The sequence below is a fragment of the Entelurus aequoreus genome, linkage group LG01 (genome assembly GCF_033978785.1).
Source record: "Entelurus aequoreus isolate RoL-2023_Sb linkage group LG01, RoL_Eaeq_v1.1, whole genome shotgun sequence".
Taxonomy (NCBI): Eukaryota; Metazoa; Chordata; class Actinopteri; order Syngnathiformes; family Syngnathidae; genus Entelurus; species Entelurus aequoreus.
The window spans coordinates 44,553,262-44,577,230 of NC_084731.1; the positions used below are offsets into that span (position 1 = coordinate 44,553,262).

The 23,969-nt window shown below is 40.2% G+C and overlaps 1 protein-coding gene across 5 annotated transcripts in view; it reads right to left on the minus strand.

Annotated features, from left to right (window-relative positions):
- Positions 1-23,969, minus strand: part of LOC133652894 (voltage-dependent calcium channel subunit alpha-2/delta-2-like) — a 123,610-nt gene that overhangs the window by 90,177 nt on the left and 9,464 nt on the right. For 3 of the 5 annotated variants that reach the window (XM_062051847.1, XM_062051838.1, XM_062051831.1), the window contains exon 1: positions 11,755-12,129. The exons of 1 other annotated variant lie outside the window; for it this stretch is intronic. In XM_062051847.1, the coding sequence (XP_061907831.1) occupies positions 11,755-11,876 (122 nt within the window). In that variant the 5' untranslated portion in view covers positions 11,877-12,129. Of the gene's footprint in view, positions 1-7,485; positions 7,550-11,754; positions 12,130-23,969 lie in introns of those variants that run through there. One more of the 5 variants, XM_062051864.1, reaches the window with a different exon arrangement.

Here is a 23,969-nt window from a genome sequence, read left to right on the forward strand (position 1 = left end):
GTGGTATCATGGCAGCGCCCTGATGAAAAACAACACAGTAATTCGAGCGGAATATTTGGTGAAAAAAGGTGATTTTCGAACATTCAATTATTATTTTTGTGGATAAGTTAGACTGTTTTACATTCCGTAATGGATTTAGAAGGTGGAGAGGGTACACAGGCGGTTGCAAGTGCGCTAAATTCACTGCAGTCGGCGAATCTTCTTAGTGCTGCTTGTTCAGGAATATTACGGACAGCTGACCAGCTGACAAACTGACCAGTGAACAAAAAAACTGTGACATAACAGTGTTGAAATTTTTGTACATAACCGTTTTCAATAGAGTTGAATATATATTTTTCCTTTAGACATGGGATTTGACTTTAATTGTACCAATTTATGTGTTGCTACAAGGACTTTTAAGGTATGGTTGCTATGGAGTTTTGTTTTGGAACATTCTGTTCTCGAACAGTAAACTTTAAGCTGTTTTTTCTCAAAACAAAAATTAGAAAAATATACAACTCACATAATGTTTTTTCTGCGTCAGAGGTGGACATGCATTTTACTGAGGTGGCAAACAATCTAAAAATTCCTATCATATCAATTCCTAGATATGGTCGAAATTATTTAAAGTGCACTATGCATAATAAACGTAACATTATTAATATTGCTACTACGGATACTTTCAACAAAAACTCCTCAAAACAGCCCACTACCTATAATATGGGCTTTTTAAACATAAGGTCATTGTCTTCCAAAACGTTATTAGTTAATGAAGTCATTAGAGACAACAATCTTGATGTCGTTGGTCTAGCCAAGACCTGGCTCAAACCAGACAATTTTTTTGCGCTGGGTGAGGCGTCTCTTCCTGGCTATACGGGAACGCATATTGCCCGTCCCATTAAAAGGGGTGGGGGTGTTGCACTAATATACAACAAAAACTTTAGCCTTACCTCGGACCTAAATAATAAATATAACTCGTTTGAGGTGCTTACTATGAGGTTTGTCACACCGCTGCCTCTGCACCTGGCTGTCATCTACCGCCCCCTAGGGCCCTATTCGGACTTTATCAATGAATTTTCAGAGTTCGTTGCTGATCTAGTGACACATGCCGACAATATAATCATAATGGGAGACTTTAACATCCATATGAATACCCCATCGGACCCTCCATGCGTGGCGCTCCGGACTATAATTGATAGCTGTGGTCTTACACAAATAATAAATGAACCCACGCATCGCAATGGTAATACGATAGATCTAGTGCTTGTCAGGGGTGTCACCACCTCCAAAGTTACGATACTCCCGTACACTAAAGTAATGTCCGATCATTACCTTATAAAATTCGAAGTTCTGACTCATTGTCAACAAACTAATAATAATAATAATAACTACTATAGCAGCCGCAACATTAATGCTGCCACAACGACGACTCTTACTGACCTACTGCCTTCGGTAATGGCACCATTCCCAAATTATGTGGGCTCTATTGATAACCTCACTAACAACTTTAATGACGCCCTGCGCGACACCATTGATAGTGTAGGACCGCTAAAGCTAAAAAGGGCCCCTAAAAGGCGTACCCCATGGTTTACAGAAGAAACTAAAGCCCAGAAATTATCATGTAGAAAGCTGGAACGCAAATGGCATGCGACTAAACTTGAGGTTTTCCGTCAAGCATGGAGTGATAGTTTAATAACTTATAAACGCATGCTTACCTCAGCTAAAGCTAAATATTACTCAAATCTCATCCACCTCAACAAAAATGATCCTAAATTTTTGTTTAGTACAGTAGCATCGCTAACCCAACAAGGGACTCCTCCCAGTAGCTCCACCCACTCAGCAGATGACTTTATGAATTTCTTTAATAAGAAAATTGAAGTCATTAGAAAAGAGATTAAAGACAATGCATCTCAGCTACAACTGGGTTCTATTAACACAGATACGACTGTATATACGATGGACACTGCCCTCCAAAATAGTTTCTCTCTCTTTGATGAAATAACATTGGAGGAATTGTTAAAATGTGTAAGTGGGACAAAACAAACAACATGTTTACTTGACCCAATTCCTGGGAAACTTATCAAGGAGCTTTTTGTTTTATTAGGTCCATCAGTGTTAAATATTATAAACTTATCACTTTCCTCTGGCACTGTTCCCCTAGCATTCAAAAAAGCGGTTATTCATCCTCTACTCAAAAGACCTAACCTCGATCCTGACCTCATGGTAAACCACCGGCCGGTGTACCACCTTCCATTTATCTCAAAAATCCTCGAAAAAATTGTCGCACAGCAGCTAAATGAACACTTAGCGTCTAACAATCTCTGTGAACCTTTTCAATCCGGTTTCAGGGCAAATCACTCTACGGAGACAGCCCTCGCAAAAATGACTAATGATCTATTGCTAACGATGGATTCTGATGCGTCATCTATGTTGCTGCTTCTTGATCTTAGCGCCGCTTTCGATACTGTTGATCATAATATTTTATTAGAGCGTATCAAAACGCGTATTGGGATGTCAGACTTAGCCTTGTCTTGGTTTAACTCTTATCTTACTGACAGGATGCAGTGTGTCTCCCATAACAATGTGACCTCGGACTATGTTAAGGTAACGTGCAGAGTTCCCCAGGGTTCGGTTCTTGGCCCTGCACTCTTTAGTATTTACATGCTGCCGCTTGGTGACATCATACGCAAATACGGTGTTAGCTTTCACTGTTATGCTGATGACACCCAACTCTACATGCCCCTAAAGCTGACCAACACGCCGGATTGTAGTCAGCTGGAGGCGTGTCTTAATGAAATTAAACAATGGATGTCCGCTAACTTTTTGCAACTCAATGCTAAGAAAACGTAAATGCTGATTATCGGTCCTGCTCAACACCGACATCTATTTAATAATACCACCTTAACATTTGACAACCAAACAATTAAACAAGGCGACTCGGTAAAGAATCTGGGTATTATCTTCGACCCAACTCTCTCGTTTGAGTCACACATTAAGAATGTTACTAAAACGGCCTTCTTTCATCTCCGTAATATCTCTAAAATTCGTTCCATTTTGTCCACAAACGATGCTGAGTTCATTATCCATGCGTTCGTTACATCTCGTCTCGATTACTATAACGTTTTATTTTCGGGCCTCCCTATGTCTAGCATTAAAAGATTACAGATGGTACAAAATGCGGCTGCTAGACTTTTGACAAAAACAAGAAAGTTTGATCATATTACGCCTATACTGGCTCACTTGCACTGGCTTCCTGTGCACCTAAGATGCGACTTTAAGGTTTTACTACTTACGTATAAAATACTACACGGTCAAGCTCCTGCCTATCTTGCCGATTGTATTGTACCATATGTCCCGGCAAGAAATCTGCGTTCAAAGAACTCTGGCTTATTAGTGATTCCCAGAGCCCCAAAAAAGTCTGCGGGCTATAGAGCGTTTTCTGTTCGGGCTCCAATACTATGGAATGCCCTCCCGGTAAAAGTTAGAGATGCTACCTCAGTAGAAGCATTTAAGTCTCATCTTCAAAACTCATTTGTATACTCTAGCCTTTAAATAGACTCCCTTTTTAGACCAATTGATCTGCCGTTTCTTTTCTTTTCTTTTCTACTCTCCTCCCAACCTGGGGTGGACCGCTAGCCTGTTCATCGGATGGGGACATCTCTACGCTGCTGACCCGTCTCCGCTCGGGATGGTTCCTGGTGGCCCCACCATGGACTGGACTTTCGCTGATGTGTTGGACTTTCACAATATTATGTCAGACCCACTCGACATCCATTGCTTTCGGTCTCCCCTAGAGGGGGGGGGGGGTTACCCACAAATGCGGTCCTCTCCAAGGTTTCTCATAGTCATTCTCATTGACGTCCCACTGGGGTGAGTTTTCCTTGCCCGTATGTGGGCTCTGTACCGAGGATGTCGTTGTGGCTTGTACAGCCCTTTGAGACACTTGTGATTTAGGGCTATATAAATAAACATTGATTGATTGATTGATTGATTGAAAACGGACCCTCAAACTTGGTCGACTTCAATCGGATGTAACTCTGTCATTTTCTGTCCGATTCCAACAAACCATACATCATTTTGAAGGTCTTTAGATGGAGAATGTGTAAATAACAATAACTCAGTTTTTAAAATTTCCTCATTCCGACTCATTTTGCTAGCACGGGTCACATATGTTGCTCCAAAACCTGTGTGTACCTTTCAGCATTAATGGTGCCTTCACAGGTCTGCCAGTTACCCATGCCTTGGGCACTAATACACCCCCATACCATCACAGATCCTGGCTTTTGAACTTTGCGCCTATAACAATCCGGATGGTTCTGTTCCTCTTTGGTCCGGAGGACACGACATCCACACTTTCCAAAAACGATTTGAAATGTGGACTCGTCAGACCACAGAACACTTTTCCACTTTGCATCAGTCCATCTTAGATGAGCTCGGGCCCAGCGAAGCCGGCTGCGTTTTTGGGTGTTGTTGATAAATGGCTTTCGCTTTGCATAGTAGAGTTTCAACTTGCACTTACAGATGTAGCGACCAACTGTAATTACTGACAGTGGTTTTCTGAAGTGTTCCTGAGCCCATGTGGTGATATCCTTTACACACTGATGTCGCTTTTTGATGCAGTACTGCCTGAGGGATCGAAGGTCCGTAATATCTCTCCTGCTTGCTTCTTTGTCTTGTCTTAACTTTCTTGTTCTAAACATCGGAACTATTTAACTGGCCTCAAAGAAATTGCAAAGATCTTGGTTTTGGGGGAACCTGCTGTCGTGACGAAGCGGTTGTTGCTGGACACGCGACAGACTCTTGGGAGAAGAAGGAGTGCCGCGTGCCTGGCGACCCTTTTCTGTCGAGGACGTGAAGATATCTTCCTATTCGGAATTATGACAACACGACATCTGTTGATTGGAATAAGCGTTGCTCTGGTTTGTCCACAAATTGGAATTTGCTGGCAGTCTTCAAAGTACCCCAAAGCTGCCACGAATGATTGGAGGATGCGAGAAGAACTGTGGACACTCTTGTGATTTGGACCACATCGGACTGTCTGCCTCGCAGGATTTTTGAGGACCAGTCATAGACAATTTAGAGTGAAAAGCAAATGTTCATTTTCACTCGCATACAAAACATTCTAACTTGGATTGTTTCCCTGGCTTCGAGACTCTCCCGAAGGACAGTGCAGCGAAGACACAACAAACTCCCTTCTTGTCTCTCATGGACACACACTTGTTGTTGTTGACTTTGGACTTATCGGCTGCACAAGAATCAAGGCCGCAGAACAGAGACACACTGTAGGCTTACATACAAACATGCATCCACAAAAATATACGCCACACATACACACCCACAACCCCCCAACCCAACGCCCTCGACGCAAATCCCATAGGGGTGATGGAAGGATGGTCAGCGGCGAGAGCTGCGGCCTACCACCATTACTCCGCCCCTTCCCTCTGTTGCTAGATATCTTGAGATGTATGTTGTAATATGTATATGTGCTTTGCTATGGAGGTTTTTTTCCCACTCCAGACTGGGCCCCCTTAGGAGCCCAGTCTAGATTGTATTTTTTTACTCATCCTTCCCCAGCGTTTTACCTTTTTCCCCATCTTTTACGGGGCGCTTTGTGGCGACCCATCAGCGTTCCTGTTCTGTAACCCTACACTGTTTGTTTGTCTAATCTTGAACGGGTTTGTGCTGAAAACAAAGTTTCGTTGTACTTGTGCAATGACAATAAAGACCTATCCATCTAATATCATCGCTTACGTGCAGTGATTTCTCCAGATTCTCTGAACCTTTGGATGATATTACGTAACGTGGATGGTGAAATCCCTAAATTCCTTGCAAAAGCTTGTTGAGAAATGTTGTTCTTAAACTGTTCGACAATTTGCTCACGCATTTGTTCACAAAGTGGTAACCCTCGTCTCATCCTTGTTTGTAAATGACTGAGCATTTCATAGAAGCTGCTTTTATACCCAATCATGGCATCCACCTGTTCCCAATAGGCCTGTTCACCTGTGGGATGTTCCAAATAAGTGTTTGATGAGCATTCCTCAACTTTCTTAGTCTTTTTGCCACTTGTACCAGCTTTTTTGAAACATGTTGCAGGCATCAAATTCCAAATGAGCTAATATTTTGAACATTAAATATCTCGTCTTTGCATTCTATTCAATTGAATATAAGTTGAAAATGATTTGCAAATCATTGTATTTTATTTTTATTTACGATTTACACAACATGCCAACTTCACTGGTTTTGTGTTTTGTATATTTTTAGTCGCAAACTGCGAGGGATGACTGTAAACTAAGGTACAAAAAGAAAGTTAATAGGTAAGATATGCTAGGCTACCTGAACTAAAAAAACTACCGTATTTTTCGGACTATGAGTCGCAGTTTTTTTCATAGTTTGGCCGGGGGTGCGACTTATACTCAGGAGCGACTTATGTGTGAAATTATTAACACATTACCGTAAAATATCAAGTAATATTATTTAGCTCATTCACCTAAGGGACTAGACGTATAAGATTTCATCGGATTTAGCGATTAGGAGTGACAGATTGTTTGGTAAACGTATAGCATGTTCTATATGTTATAGTTATTTGAATGACTCTTATCGTAATATGTTACGTTAACATACCAGGCACGTTCTCAGTTGGTTATTTATGCGTCATATAACGTACACTTATTCAGCCTGTTGTTCTTTATTCTTTATTTATTTTAAATTGCCTTTCAAATGTCTATTCTTGGTGTTGGGTTTTATCAAATACATTTCCCCAAAAAACGACTTATACTCCAGTGTGACTTATATATGTTTTTTTCCTTCTTTAGTATGCATTTTCGGCCGGTGCGACTTATACTCCGGAGCGATTTATACTCTGAAAAATACAGTACTTGAAAAAATAAGCTAAAATATAATACATGCTAAAATATATTAAGTTAGGAGATAAGATAAACTTAGCTAAGTTAGTATAGACTACATATCAACTATAAATTCCAGGTATAAAATCCAACAACTGCATGTTTAGACTTCAAGACAAGACGATATGTGAATTTAAAAATAAGTACTAGTGCTGCAGTATAAATTTGTAATTGGAAATACAAGAACATGTTCTTTAGCGTGGCAACTTTGAGTCATTCAACGTTCAAGGAGGAGAGAGCAGGAAGGCCGGAGGGCTGAGTAAGCAATTTCCAAGCACTCAGCACAAAATTCATCTTGATGCGAGGAAGACCAAGCAGTGCAAATATCTGAAATAAATATACTGCATAAGTGTAAATAATTCCCACAGGACTGCAATTACGATCGGATGAAAACTGTGTGCTTTGGAGCGTGCCAAACTTTTGCGGCGGAATAATAATAAATAGATTATTTTTTATTTGTGTAAATGCCTGGGCATAGGTTGTTGACAGTCTAAAGTTGTATTGAAGGATTCCCTAGTTCGTATTTTGTGGCAGACTATCGGTAATACACGTTGCCACGCAAAAGGATACACACAAAATATAGGAAACTGTAACATTAGATTACCTTAGGTTACCATTAGAAAACTGCCACTTGCGCGTCCAAAGTTAGTCCCCGCCTGGCTCTCCATCTTGAATACAGAGGACCAATATTTATTCGAGTTTTGGCTCTTCTTTGGTTTTAAAGATTTACAGCGTCTTTCTTTTCTTCCTCTGATATCCTTTTTTGGGGTTTTTAGCAGTATATGCTATAAAGGCAAGCACAGGTATTGCGATCTTTCCAAGTGAGTGTTCGGCAGCCATGCTTTACTGCAAACAAGTTCGCACTGTGCACACGCTTCACTACATATTGCTTCAGCCAATGAGGAGGCTCCTTTGTAGGCTCTGCTCACCCCTCCTTCTCTAAATCCTGTGGTTGGATCTGGAGGGGTTGACCGCCACAAAGACAAATTACTTTGTCTTCCAAGGTTTTATTTACTTAAATACTTAATTATAAGCAGAGGTGGGTAGTAATGCGCTACATTTACTCCGTTACATCTACTTGAGTAACTTTTGGGATAAATTGGACTTCTAAGAGTAGTTTTAAAGGCCTACTGAAACCCACTACTACCGACCACGCAGTCTGATAGTTTATATATCAATGATGAAATCTTAACATTATAACACATGCCATTACGGCCGGGTTAACTTATAAAGTGACATTTTAAATTTGCCGCTAAACTTCCGTCTGTCTTGTGTTTATTTACTGTTTTAGTCATTCCCAGCTGAATACCAGGTACCGTGAGTATGCAGCCTTGGCTGATAAACATTTGATAGCTTGACCGTATGTGCGCGTCACGTACGTAACTTTTTAAAAATATATAAGCTTTATGAACATTGGGTTAGGTGAACTGTCTTTTGGGCTGAGTGATTGTGTGTGTTGATCAGGTGTTTGAATTGTATTGGCGTGTTCTATGGAGCTAGGAGCTAGCAGAGGAGCTAGGAGCTAGCATAACAAACACGTAGGTGTTTTTATGCAGGATTAATTTGTGGCATATTAAATATAAGCCTGGTTGTGTTGTGGCTAATAGAGTATATATATGTCTTGTGTTTATATAATGTTGTAGTCATTCCCAGCTGAATATCAGGTACCGTGAGTATGAAGCCTTGGCTGCTAAACATTTGATAGCTTGACCGTATGTGCGCGTCACGTACGTAACTTTTTAAAAATATATAAGCTTTATGAACCTTGGGTTAGGTGAACGGTCTTTTGGGCTGAGTGATTGTGTGTGTTGATCAGGTGTTTGAATTGTATTGGCGTGTTCTATGGAGCTAGGAGCTAGCAGAGGAGCTAGGAGCTAGCATAACAAACACGTAGGTGTTTTTATGCAGGATTAATTTGTGGCATATTAAATATAAGCCTGGTTGTGTTGTGGCTAATAGAGTATATATATGTCTTGTGTTTATTTACATGATGTAGTCATTCCCAGCTGAATATCAGGTCACCCCTGGCTCTCACAGCATCTTTCCTATCTGAATAGCTTCAACTCCCCATTAGTCCTTCACTTGCACTTTACTCATCCACAAATCTTTTATCCTCGCTCAAATTCAATCTCTCTCACTTCATGCGGCCATCATTGTAAACAATAGGGAACTTTGCGTATATGTTCAATTGACTATTTCACGCTACTTCCGGTAGGGGCAAGCCTTTTTTTATCAGATACCAAAAGTTGCGATCTTTATCGTTGTTGTTCTATACTAAATCCTTTCAGCAAAAATATGGCAATATCGCGAAATGATCAAGTATGACACATAGAATAGATCTGCTATCCCCGTTTAAATAAAAAAAATTCATTTCAGTAGGCCTTTAAAGGCCTACTGAAACCCACTACTACCGACCACGCAGTCTGATAGTTTATATATCAATGATGAAATCTTAACATTATAACACATGCCAATACGGCCGGGTTAACTTATAAAGTGACATTTTAAATTTGCCGCTAAACTTCCGGTTCGAAACGCCTCTGAGGATGACGTATGCGCGTGACGTAGACCGGGGAACACGGGTATGCCTTCCACATTGAAGCCAATACGAAAAAGCTCTGTTTTCATTTCATAATTCCACAGTATTCTGGACATCTGTGTTCGTGAATCTGTTTCAATCATGTTCATTGCATTATGGAGAAGGAAGCTAAGCAAGCAAAGAAGAAAGTTGTCGGTGCGAAATGGACGTATTTTTCGAACGTAGTCAGCCACAACAGTACACAGCCGGCGCTTCTTTGTTTACATTCCCGAAAGATGCAGTCAAGATGGAAGAACTCGGATAACAGAGACTCTAACCAGGAGGACTTTTGACTTCGATACACAGACGCCTGTAGAGAACTGGGACAACACAGACTCTTACCAGGATTACTTTGATTTGGATGACAAAGACGCAGACGTGCTACTGTGAGTATGCAGCTTTGGCTTCTAAACATTTGATCGCTTGACCGTATGTGCGCAACTTTTTTAATGAGATAGGCTCCAGCGCCCCCCGCGACCCCGAAGGGAATAAGCGGTAGAAAATGGATGGATGGATAAGCTTTATGAACCTTGGGTTAGGTGAACGGTCTTTTGGGCTGAGTGATTGTGTGTGTTGATCAGGTGTTTGAATTGTATTGGCGTGTTCTATGGAGGTAGGAGCTAGCATAGGAGCTAGGAGCTAGCATAACACGTACCGTACCGTACGTGCGCGTCACGTACGTAACTTTTTTTAAATATATAAGCTTTATGAACCTTGGGTTAGGTGAACGGTCTTTTGGGCTGAGTGATTGTGTGTGTTGATCAGGTGTTTGAATTGTATTGGCGTGTTCTATGGAGCTAGGAGCTAGCAGAGGAGCTAGGAGCTAGCATAACACGTACCGTACCGTACGTGCGTGTCACGTACGTAACTTTTTTAAAATATATAAGCTTTATGAACCTTGGGTTAGGTGAACGGTCTTTTGGGCTGAGTGATTGTGTGTGTTGATCAGGTGTTTGAATTGTATTGGCGTGTTCTATGGAGCTAGGAGCTAGCATAACACGTACCGTACCGTACGTGCGCGTCACGTACGTAACTTTTTAAAAATATATAAGCTTTATGAACCTTGGGTTAGGTGAACGGTCTTTTGGGCTGAGTGATTGTGTGTGTTGATCAGGTGTTTGAATTGTATTGGCGTGTTCTATGGAGCTAGGAGCTAGCAGAGGAGCTAGGAGCTAGCATAACAAACACGCAGGTGTTATTATGCAGGATTAATTTGTGGCATATTAAATATAAGCCTGGTTGTGTTGTGGCTAATAGAGTATATATATGTCTTGTGTTTATTTACTGTTGTAGTCATTCCCAGCTGAATATCAGGTACCGTGAGTATGCAGCCTTGGCTGCTAAACATTCGATAACTTGACCGTGTGTGCGCGTCACGTACGTAACTTTTTAAAAATATATAAGCTTTATGAACCTTGGGTTAGGTAAACGGTCTTTTGGGCTGAGTGATTGTGTGTGTTGATCAGGTGTTTGAATTGTATTGGCGTGTTCTATGGAGCTAGGAGCTAGCAGAGGAGCTAGGAGCTAGCATAACAAACACGCAGGTGTTTTTATGCAGGATTAATTTGTGGCATATTAAATATAAGCCTGGTTGTGTTGTGGCTAATAGAGTATATATATGTCTTGTGTTTATTTACTGTTGTAGTCATTCCCAGCTGAATATCAGGTCACCCCTGGCTCTCACAGCATCTTCCCTATCTGAATAGCTTCAACTCCCCACTAGTCCTTCACTTGCACTTTACTCATCCACAAATCTTTCATCCTCGCTCAAATTAATGGGGAAATTGTCGCTTTCTCGGTCCGAATCTCTCTCACTTCATGCGGCCATCATTGTAAACAATAGGGAACTTTGCGTATATGTTCAACTGACTACGTCACGCTACTTCCGGTAGGTGCAAGCCTTTTTTTTATCAGATACCAAAAGTTGCAATCTTTATCGTCGTTGTTCTCTACTAAATCCTTTCAGCAAAAATATGGCAATATCGCGAAATGATCAAGTATGACACATAGAATAGATCTGCTATCCCCGTTTAAATAAAAAAAATTCATTTCAGTAGGCCTTTAAAGTAGTGAATACAACGTCAAATAGAACATTATTGTGTACAAATTAATACAAATAATCAGTAGTTAAAACGCAGTTTTGAAGGAGGCTGGTAAACGTGCGTGCACGTCGTTCTAATGAGCGCGTTACGTAACATCCTTGCGTTTATTATTATTATTATTATTATTATTATTATTATTAGTGCGCTATGATAGCGGCGAAGTTGTCAAAAGGGAACTCTGTAGTGGACTTACGTGTACTGCTGAGGGAAGGTGAGTCCCTCCGAAGAAGGCCACGCCGCGCCGCCGAGCATCACGATGACCTGCAGAGACAGCAGGCGGACGTCGCTGAAACACCTCCCGCCTATCGCCACCATCTTCCATTCGAACGGACGGAAGCGAGAAGGGAGAAAAAAGGAAGTGGAGGCGGGAGGAGAAAGAGGGCCGGCGTCCGGTTCAGTTGGCGGGAGAGTTCATCTCCGCCGCGCCTGAGAGGACGCACGGGAAGGAGGAGGAAGGCTTTGGCCGTGAACGCATCACGGAGATGCTCGAATGCAGAAGACACTGCAGAATCTCTGCTGATACTACTCCCACTTACACCACCTCCTCCTTTTCCTCACCGAGGTGGGGCGATACAAAGGTCGATAGCGTCGATACCAAGGGTAATTATCAGCATCTGGTCACACTCGATATTTCTCAGTTTACTCTAACACAAATCGTGTGTGTGTGTGTGTGTGTGTGTGTGTGTGTGTGTGTGTGTGTGTGTGTGTGTGTGTGTGTGTGTGTGTGTGTGTGTGTGTGTGTGTGTGTGTGTGTGTGTGTGTGTGTGTGTGTGTGTGTTTATAATGGTATACATTAGTGTTTTTCAACCTTTTTTGAGCCGAGGCACATTCTTTGCGTTGAATTGATTGATTGATTTAAACTTTTATTAGTAAATTGCACAGTTCAGTACATATTCCGTACAATTGACCACTAAATGGTAACACCCGAATAAGTTTTTCAACTTGTTTAAGTCGGGGTCCACGTAATCAATTCATGGTACAAATATATACTATCATCATAATACAGAGTATATACATTGAATTATTTACAATCCGGGGGGTGGGATGAGGAGGGTTTGGTTGATAACAGCACTTCAGTCATCAACAATTGCATCATCAGAGAAATGTGCATTGAAACAGTGTAGGTCTGACTTGGTAGGATATGTACAGCGAGCAGAGAAAATAGTGAGTTTAGATAGCATAACAACAAGTATATACATTAGAAATACATTTGATTATTTACAATCCGGGAAGGTGGGATGTGGAAGGGGGAGGGTTGAAGTTGGGTCAAGGGTTGAAGTTGCCTGGAGGTGTTGTTTTAGTGCGGTTTTGAAGGAGGATAGACATGCACTTTCTTTTACACCTGTTGGGAGTGCATTCCATATTGATGTGGCATAGAAGGAGAATGAGTTTAGAACTTTGTTAGATTTTAATCTGGGTTTAACGTGGTTTGTGGAACTCCCCCTGGTGTTGTGGTTATGGCGGTCATTTACGTTAAGGAAGTAGTTTGACATGTACTTCGGTATCAGGGAGATGTAGCGGATTTTATAGACTAGGCTCAGTGCAAGTTGTTTTACTCTTAAAAAATCCGGAGGCACACCACCAGCAGAAAACATTAAAAAAATGAAACTCCGTAGCCGATATTAACAATAAAAAGTCGATTTAAACCATAACCAACCATCACTATAGCTCTTGTCTCAAAGTAGGTGTATTGTCACGACCTGTCACATCACACCGTGACTTATTTTGAGTTTTTTGCTGTTTTCCTGGCGCTCCTATTTTGGTGGCTTTTCCTGTTTTGTTGGTGTTTTCCTGTAGCAGTTTCATGTCTTCCTTTGAGCGCTATTACCCGCTTCTGCTTTGTTTTAGCAATCAAGAACATTTAATTTGTTGCTATGCTTCTTTGTGGGGACATATTTGATTGTCATGTCATGAACGGATGTACTTTGTGGACGCCGTCTTTGGTCCACAGTAAGTCTTTGCTGTCGTCCAGCATTCTGTTTTTGTTTACTTTGTAGCCAGTTAGGTTTTAGTTTTGTTCTGCATCCTTTTCTTAGGGTCACTCTCCTTTTGTTTATTTTTGGTTTAAGCATTAGATACAACGACAAACCCTCGTCGTCTCACACGACGTGTTCGCGACATCTACAAAGCAATTACCTACCGGCTGCCACCTACTGATATGGAAGAGTATTACACGGTTATGCTGCCGAGCTCTAGGCAGCACCGACACTCAAAAAAGGCACATTATTTGCAGACTATAAGTACTGGTTTGCAAAAAAATTTTTTAACACAAATAAGTGAAATTACATAATCTCCCACGGCAAACCAGACTGTAATCTCACGGCACACTAGTGTGCCGCGGCACATCCATTAACATTAAAGATTAAAGTACCAATGATTGTCACAGACACACTAGATGTGGTTAAATTTGTCCATCCCCTCCATCCATCCATTTTCTACCGCTTGTCCCTTTCGAGGGCTGCAAAGTGGTTGAAAAACACATCAGTGGTCCCCAACCACCGGTCCGCGGACCGATTGGTACCGGGCCGCACAAGAAATTATATAAAAAAAAAAAAAGTTTTTTTTTTTTTTCATTAAATCAACATAAAAAAAACACAATTTATACATTATATATCAATATAGATCAATACAGTCTGCAGGGATACAGTCCGTAAGCACACATGATTGTATTTCTTTAAGAAGAAAAAAAAAAAAAGAAAAAGAAAAAAAGTTGGCACAAGTGGCAAAAAAGACTGAGAAAGTTGAGGAATGCTCATCAAACACTTATTTGGAAAATCCCACAGGTGAATAGGCTGATTAGGAACAGCTGGGTGTCATGATTGGGTATAAATGCAGCTTCCATGAAATGCTCAGATATTCACAAACATTCACGAAGGATGGGGCGAGGGTCACCACTTTGTAAACAAATGCGCAAGCAAATATTCGAACAGTTTAAGAACAACATTTCTCAACAAGCTATTGCAAGGAATTTAGGGATTTCACCATTTATGGTCTGTAATATCATCAAAAGGTTCAGAAAATCTGTAGAAATAACTGCATGTAAGCAGCAAGGCTGAAAACCAACATTGAATGCGTGCGACCTTGGATCCCTCAGGCAGTACCGCATCAAAAAGCGACATCAGTGTGTAAAGGATATCACCACATGGGCTCAGGAACACTTCCGAAAACCACTGTCAGTAACTACAGTTTGTCGGTACATCTGTAAGTGCAAGTTAAAACTCTACTATGAAAAGCGAAAGCCATTTATCAACAACACCAAGAAGTTTCTCAGTTCGAACATTAAATATCTTGTCTCTGCAGTCTATTCAATCAAATATAAGTTGAAAAGGATTTGCAAATCATAGTATTCTGTTTTTATTTACAATTTACACAACATGCCAACTTCATTGGTTTTGGGTTTTGTACATGAAACCAGTATTATCAGACAGGTCTTGTAAAGAAAATTTCAGTGATATAAGTATAATTTTCCTGTGATAGATTTTAAGAAAGTTACAGATTTTTAGATCCAGTGAAAATGCACTAATTTCTGGTTAATTTCTTTAATGCAAAGTCAATGGGGCTCAAGATTTTAGCTGTGACCGTTTTGTTAATAATGTCATAACTTTCTTAATATTTACCCCATTTTAAAGGTTGGTATCATTAGAAAGCTTGCTCAACAAAGAAACAGAAAAAAGAGGTTTCACAGTCACGGTGTCTTTTTAATTAATTAATAAAATTAGGGGTCGTGCTTTAGCTCCCACACATACTGGGAGAAAAATATACTGTTTGTACATACGTACACATACATACATACAATATATTCATACATACATACGCACATACAGTATACATATGCACATACATACATACAAATGTACATATATACAGTACGTTCATACATATGTACATTCATATAAACATATATACAGTACATACATACACACAAACACACAGTACATACGCCCATTCATGGTACAAATTATACATACATACACATGTACAAACATACACTAATGCATACAATTACACTTCAAACATATATTATATTTGTCATCAAAAAATGTTTATAGTTTAAATAAGTTTTACATTTGTATTATTTCAGGCAAATTCATGCACTTTAAATCTTTTCTGTTACAGACTACAGAACAATGTTAATAAAGTTATTCTTTGTTGTAAATTGATTTATATTACTTTATTTGTGTTGTCTTTAATGTTAATAAGGATACAATGTCATGCAGAGGTGTACTTATAACAATTTTACAAACACATGAGACTATTTGTATTCGTGGCAGAGAGTAGGGGGCGTGAAATGTTTACTTATTTTTAGTGGGGCCTAACACAAAATAATGAAGAAGTACTGTGTTATCAATCAATCAATCAATCAATCAATGTTTATTTATATAGCCCTAAATCACAAGTGTCTCAAAGGGCTGTACAAGCCACAACGACATCCTCGGTACAGAGCCCACATACGGGCAAGGAAAACTCACCCCAGTGGGACGTCAATGTGAATGACTATGAGAAACCTTGGAGAGGACCGTATATGTGGGTAACCCCCACATTATGGTATGGTAACAGTGACCACCCAGACACACCACTAATATGTGATTTTTATCTAGATTGTTGTTTTTAGAATAAAATAAATTATAGTTGGGATAATGAGTAACATAAATATGTAAACAGTATAATATTTACATATTATGAAGGATTTAAATGATTATATTTCATGATAAAAAACTACTTTTAGGAAGCGGGTATATATACTATTTTTTCTGTGTTCAGTGTAGTTTAAATTCTAATCATTAAATATGCAATCATATCAGTCTGCATGACACTTTGACGTTTTTGTACTGTTTGTTTTACAGTTAGTTTTATCCAGTGGTGGGCCGTGCGTTTCCCACCTAGGCCTTCAGTGATGTCCAACTTCAATGGTTACCTCTCAAAATACCATAATTTATGTCCCCACATGACCATTGCTGGAGAAATACTATACAGAAACACATTTACGCATGACTGAGCATTAAATCACATCAACAGTGTACAAAACGGGTTATTTTTGGCGCATTTAAAAATCCATAAACCCGCATTAGCAATTAAAACATATCTTATGGGGTAATGTCAAAATTAAAATTGCAAAAAACATATTAAACGTGAAAAAATAAAGCCGAGTTCCACAGCGTGCGCCTCAATAACATCTAGCTGCTGGCATGGCTACATTCAACGACCTAAATGGGACTACTGCTCATGCTCTTCACTACTGTGGCATGCTGGGTAATGGAGTTCTTATGTTACCTAGCTCATAACATCACAATATACTGTATATCTGCCACCTAATCAACGTTTTGTTCTCCTTCTTTGTGGGTCAACACTTCCTGCTTCCTGCTAAGTAGCAACTTCTGATTAAATACTCACTTTGGAATGACAAGTGAGTATCCAATCACAGTCTCGTTAACATCAGGCTACCTAGAGAGGCTACTGTCAACAACTTCTGATCTGATTGGCTATCGCAACTGTCTATCAACTGCATGTGTTCTCAAATTCATCCGCTAATGGTCACGGTGAGTATCCAATCACAGGACGCGTAAATGTCACGTTCAATGTGAGGCCATCTAGAAGGCCTTACTGACCACAACTCGTGATCTGATTGGCTATCGCAACTGTCTATCAACTATATGTCCCCGCTCACTTACAGTGCACGGACACCCTCATTGTTGATTCTGAAGGCCCCGGGCAGATTTGGTACAGCATGGCAACATAAGCTAGTTGAATTCTGATTGGAACTAAACTAAAACTAAAAACAACAGCTCTAGAAGGAGCATAATACGACATGAAGAGACTATGAATACTTTTAGATATTTATGGAAAGTAAATTAGAAAATAATTTTATCTTTAACCGGATCAGGATTTCCGGTTATGTTAGGCCAGCAGAGAAGGCCTTGCTGGTTTTATCGTGCATTTACAAATTTAATTCCCAATGCCAATTCTGCGTGGAACGACTTATGTTCATCATAAGCTCCAAATTCCAGGTCCAAAAGACTAAATCATTCACACACCCTGAAAAAAAAAAGTATATTGACAATACTGTCCCTGTAGTTATCAGATTGATATCAAATTTGCTGTATCGCCCAGCTCGATTCCTCACTGGCCAGCTCCTACATAACACACCCCCCCCCCCCCCCAGTGGATAGATGGAGGCGCGTTCACGTTCACCAGGCAACAGCGATGCATCAAGTTGAGATTTTATTTATATCTACATGGCCATGTGGGGTTTGCATAAATTTAGTTTCGTTTTTTTAAAGGATATCTGCAACAAGCTGCTGGATGACAGAAGTCAGTGAACGCAACACCGGCAAATATAAACTTGAAAAATATAAGGATGCTTGTGATGATATAATTTGTTTATTATTGATCATTATGTTAAACAGCATGTATAGGTTCATGTGGCATATTTTATCACCAAGGTGTTAAAACATTAAACATGTGAACGCAATGAAGCCCGTTTTGTTGACATGCATAATACTCTAATCACCTGCTAATATGTGTCGTATGGACGATAATACTGCACATTGTTTGCCTTTGTAATAAAGCATTAATAATTCAATTGACTAAACTGCAATTTAAAGGGTAGAAATCCAGAAAAGAACCAGATTGTTCGGTAGTTTTGAACATGTGTGAGGTTGTTTAAATGATTTACAGAAAACAACGTTGTGGAAGTCTCTCTGCTGTGAGGGTTTTCCTGGTGCCGACAGATCTTCTCGAGCCCGGTATACAGGTTGGAGCAAGTCTTGTATTTTTCATACACAAGTATGGTTTGCTTTCCAGCTATATATATTCAAGACTTTTCAGTCCGGCGTGTCTCTCTCTTGGCTCCAATTCAAACTCCAACCACATGTCTCGGACCGGCTGCTGCTAATAAGGGCGACAGGTGATTAGATAATAGATAATGGGCAATCTACTCACCTGCCGCTGGCTTCGAGGCCTGGCCATACACACCCCATTCCTGCAGGAGGCGCGCCGACCACGCCCTCCTCCACAAACGTATGTACACTATATTGCCAAAAGTATTTGGCCACCTGCCTTGACTCACATACGAACTTGAAGTGCCATCCCATTGCTAACCAGGGACGTGCACATGATTATAGAGGGGCAGGGGCTCAAAGTCAGAAAAGGGCAGGATTTTTTTTTTTTGGTCCTTTACACAATATGGAAATTAATGTAAAATTAAATTTGCTAATAGGAAGCTAACTACTTATCTGTGTGTCCTTTGTAGTTAAAAGTGATTGCCATTTCTTTTGTGTCGACAAATTATGGTCATAATGAGTTAATTCACATTATCATATGCTTGGAAGACATGAAAAGCAACAAAACACTGGTTTATTATTAGACTATTTATTGTTAAAGCACTTTAAAATTGAACATTGCAGTGCAACAGGAACTTTGAAAAAAAATACAAAAATAAATACCCAAATGGAAAAAACTTCAATGTGAAAATCTGTCCTTCTTCACTTAACTTGATGAAAACACCATCAAGTTGTAACGTATGGTATTTCCCACTTAATGCTCAGACTAAACAACTGAAATGCAATACAGGGCCAACAATATTGACCAGGGGCCAGTAGAGGGCTGTATCCTTTCTTTTTTTGGCATTGTGCTGCAGGCATAATCAACATGAATCAAGTTTAAATACAGATGGTAATATTCCTAACAGATAAACTACATCTTATATCCCCAGAATGCTGAAATTATTATTATTATTATTATTATTAATAATAATAATAATAATAATTATTATTATTATTATTATTATCATTATCATTATTATTATTCTTATTATTGTTATTATTATCATTATTATCATTATTATTATTTTATTAACCCACACAGTAATAGCAAAGTCACAATAAACTTTATATCTAAAACTCTACTGTGAGAAAAATGTGATCCGCCGTATACACAGTGCATTTTATTTTGAAAATTAACCCGGTGTTTTATTTTGTACATTACTTCCTGTCCCGCACGATCCGCTCTGCTCTGTGCGGACTTGATGTGCCGTGCTCAATTGATGCGCCGTGCTCCGACGTCCGGCAAAAACAGAAGCTGACACATTGAATAATAGAATAATACAGCGTTTTTCTGAAATATTACCCATATTAGATGCTGAATAAGTGGACGTCGACTAGACCATAACTCACAGGTTCAAGTTGCTCCACTGTCACGTCTCAGGGGCGCAGTTGGCTCTCTCTCTCCTCTCACTTACTCACTCACTCACCCGGTATTACAAGAAAACGTGGAGTTTTTGTACCGCTGTTTTTTTTTTACATCTCTGACAGGAATTCATTAATGTTGTTTAAAGGAAGAAAAAAAACACGCTGGACAAGTCGCCACCTCATCGCAGGCATGACAGTTCCATGCTGGAAATCACTGAGCTCCTGAGACCGGCCCATTCTTTCACAAATGTTTGTAGAAACAGTCTCCATGCCTAAGTGCTTGATTGTATACACCTATGGCCGGCCCGGCCACAGGTGTCCTAATCAGGTGATCAGGACACCTAATCAGGTGATTCTGATCATTTGGATGGGTGGTCAAATACTTTTGGCAATATAGTGTATGATGACTTAATAACATTTTATGTACATTTTTAAGGCTATTCCGAAAATTTTAAATACCGCCAAAGACTATTTATTATATGGAAAATAATACATGTTTGTGTGTGGGTCAGGGGCGGGGGGAGTTTTGTTATATTTTTTGGGAAGAACAAATGAACAGTAGAAAACAATGAACAATTTATAAAATATTTCTACTTACCAAACTGCTATTCAAAAGGTTTAATCGACACAAATCTGAAGTTGCAGTTAATTTACAATGATTGGATAAAAGTTCAAATAAATATGTAAGCGTTGACGATGAAAACGGATTGCAACTTTGACCTTAGAGCGTAGGGGTCATATTTTTAAAGATCTTTAGTCTTGTCACGCTGACTTAGAAAATATTTCCTCAGCGTTTAATACATTGCTAAAATGTATAGAATAATTAAAAGTCAGGGTATATACTAGCCATAATTATTTTGTTACTTACAGTATATTGTTTAGTGAATAATTGAAGCAGACCACATCATGTTCAGAGACATTGTTCATATTCACAAATGCAGCTATTGGGAGAGAGTTCATGAATATAGATGAGATTCTTGTAATGGCTGATGGAGCCTCGGTTATTAGAGTATGAGAAGCTGGGATCTCTCTCCAGACGTGCACCATCAGCACAAACGCAGCGTGGAAACAAGAGCTGGCCGTGTGTTGTAACATTTTAGAGTATTCTTCCAGGCTGCTTTGACATGTTTTTGTTTTCCCATGAGTGGGAAATAAATCATCAAATGCAAAACAGGGTGAAAATAGAGGAGGTTTGTATTTTCTAGAGGACTATAGGAATATGAACAAAGAATTAACCCTTGCTGCATGGGGACATTTTGTGCCATTCAGTGTCTCATTAAAATGTTCACTTTGTAATTGTTATATTTGTCCAACAGGTGGCACTATTATTTCCAATTCAAAGCATGCAGCAAAAGTTCTCACTGTTTTCTGCAAGAAAGCCTTCCTACTAGGGCTGTCAAAGTTAACGCGATAACACGTTAACTATACATTTCAAAATTGGCACAAATTTTTTTAACGGGCGAACGCACACATGTCCTTTTTGACCCTTGGGTTGTGCCTATTTTACAAATAGAAAAAGAAAGGAATACATGGAGACATGTTTTATTTTGTGCAATACTAAGAAAATAACACTGCATTGTTGCAGTTTAGTGTTTTTATGTTGAAGACATTTGCAAAACCATTGCAAACATGTTACTATACAAATAATTGGTTATTGTTTTGATATTTGATGATCGATCGATAAAGAGAAATAAATATGTTACATTTAAACATTTTAAGATTTCATTATTACACAAATAAGCATTTTTTACCATATGAACACACACAAAAGTACCAAAAATTGGTACTGTTGAGTACCGGTATCGATTCCCAGGTACCAGGAGTACCGTATCAATTTAAATGTGAAAGGTACCCTTCCCTATTTGTCAGAGATGTTTTGTTCTGTGATATATATTAATGTGTGAAACTGTTCTTTAAACATGGAAGTGTAGCTCCTCCTCTGAATGCAAGTGCTCCTAAAGCAGGAATACAAATTCTGTATTCAAACAAAATACAAAATCTGGCAAGACACCAACAAACAGTAGGCATGTTTTTGTCATTAAATCATGTTTGTACTTTTTGTGAAGTGCTGTTTAAAAAAGCATAAAGTTTAAAACAAATTTAATTAAAGCAAACTAATTGTCTGTTCATACTGTTAAAACTTGAAAATGATCTGTCTAGGGTACACTTATTAATGATGAAAAATTATGTATATCTGCGATTAGTTTTGAGTTAACTAAGAGCATAATGCAATTAATCGTAATTAAATATTTTAATTGTTTGACAGCCCTACTTCTTACTCAAGTGTTTCACTGTTGCCGTTGAATAATGGTGCTTAAAAAAAGTGTGTGTTATTTTAGTTTATTGGAGCTATGTACACATACTGGCCTAAAATTTCAAAGTTATAACTATTGAGTATCTGATTCGTTTAAAGTGGAGAACAATATTACCAGATCACATTTTGACAGTAGCTTTTATTCAGAAAGATTTTCTGTCCTCAGGACCTCGAGTGCTAGTTAGTTTCTTTTGATATAGTAGGAATAAAATGAATGTATGTTGTGTTGTGTTTTTAGTGTTTTCCTGCCTTCTCCTCTTGTCTGCACCTGTGCTTTTAGTGATTTGTCCTCGGCGAGGGGCGGACCTTGTGGCACACCTGCTCGCAATTAGCACTCCGGTATTTAGGCACGTCACTGTCAGCTTGGCCTTGCCGGTTATTGTCTCCTGCACCTCCCACGTGCATGTGCCTGCTTCACTTCGTCAGTCCCGGTATGTAGCCTCTCCTTATTCCTGTAATCCCTCACCTCTTTGTGTTTGCTTCCTAGCCCCCCCTGAGGTAAAGCGGATTTTGTGTTGGACTTTTTGCTGTGTTCAGTGCGCCCTGGCCTTTTCTCTGCCGACCACTGAAGAACCTGTTTTTGTTTGTTTATTCATGGTGTGCACTTCTGCCCCATCGCCTTTTGTTACTCTTTTTGGACTAATTACATATTCCTCTTTTTGTAATTCAACCTTGCCTCCCGTCTCTGCATCCTGGGATCCCCTCCTTGATCAAAACCTAACATTATAACCGGCCACATCATGAATCTCGCAGAGACCGAACCGGTCAGAAGAACTCTGCACCAACAGGCCAAGAGACTAGGCCAACAGGAAGATCAGTTTAGCCTGCTTGGGGCTTGTGTTAACGCCATGGCGGAACGCCAAGACTCTCGCCTAAATGCCCTGTTGCCAACTTCTTTTTACTCCGAAAAAGCTCGTGTGGCTTTTGTCATGTCCCATATGAGTGGCAGGGCATCCTCCTGGGCCACCGCGGAATGGGGATGTCAATCTCCCGTGTGTGCTTCGTACGCCGCTTTCGCCAAAGCCATGGAGAACATTTTCCAGCGCGAAAAGCCAGGACGTGAGGCAGCACGGGCATTACTTTGTCTGCAGCAAGGACAGCGGAGCGTCACGGACTTCGCCATCGAATTCCGTAGGCTTGCGGCTGATAGTGGATGGCCCACTTCCGCATTGGTGGACGTTTTTTCCCTCGGTCTGGCTGATCAAGTCCGGAAGCAGATGATCCCGCTTAAGACTCCCGACAGCCTTGATGAGCTCGTCGCTCTGGCGGTGGAGATTGAAAATCGCCTTGTGGACTGGGAAAGAGAGAGTTTCCGACACCAGAGACTCCGCGCCTCGACATATAATGGGAGTGGCCATGGAGCGCGTCAAACTGCATTCGCGCCGATACCCAGTGTCGACACCCTGCCGATATCACACAAGGAGAAGCCAATGCAGCTCGGAAGAAATCGTCTCGCTCCAGCTGAGAGAGATCGTCGCCTTCGTCTCCAGCTGTGTTTATATTGCGGCGAAGCTGAGCATCGCATCACCCACTGTCCTCATCGTCCTGCCCGCCTCCGACCCCAAGCGTCACCTCCTCGCCGCACCCAAGCGTCACATCCTCCAGCGACCGACCCTGCTCCTCTACTGCCATCTACAGGTCAGACATTATACAGGCTTCAACTCACGGGCATGCTTGCCTGGGATAAGGAGCAGAGATTGGACATTAGTGCTCTTATTGACTCAGGTTCTGATGACAATTTTATCGATGAGTCTGTTGTCAAACGTTTTTTCATACCCGTTGCTAAATTACCCAGACCTAGAATGGTCCGATCCCTCGACGGAGGCCACCTGGCGAGCGTCACCCATCAAACTCAGCCGTTATCTCTTAAATTATCTGGTAACCATTTTGAGTCAATCAATTTTCTTG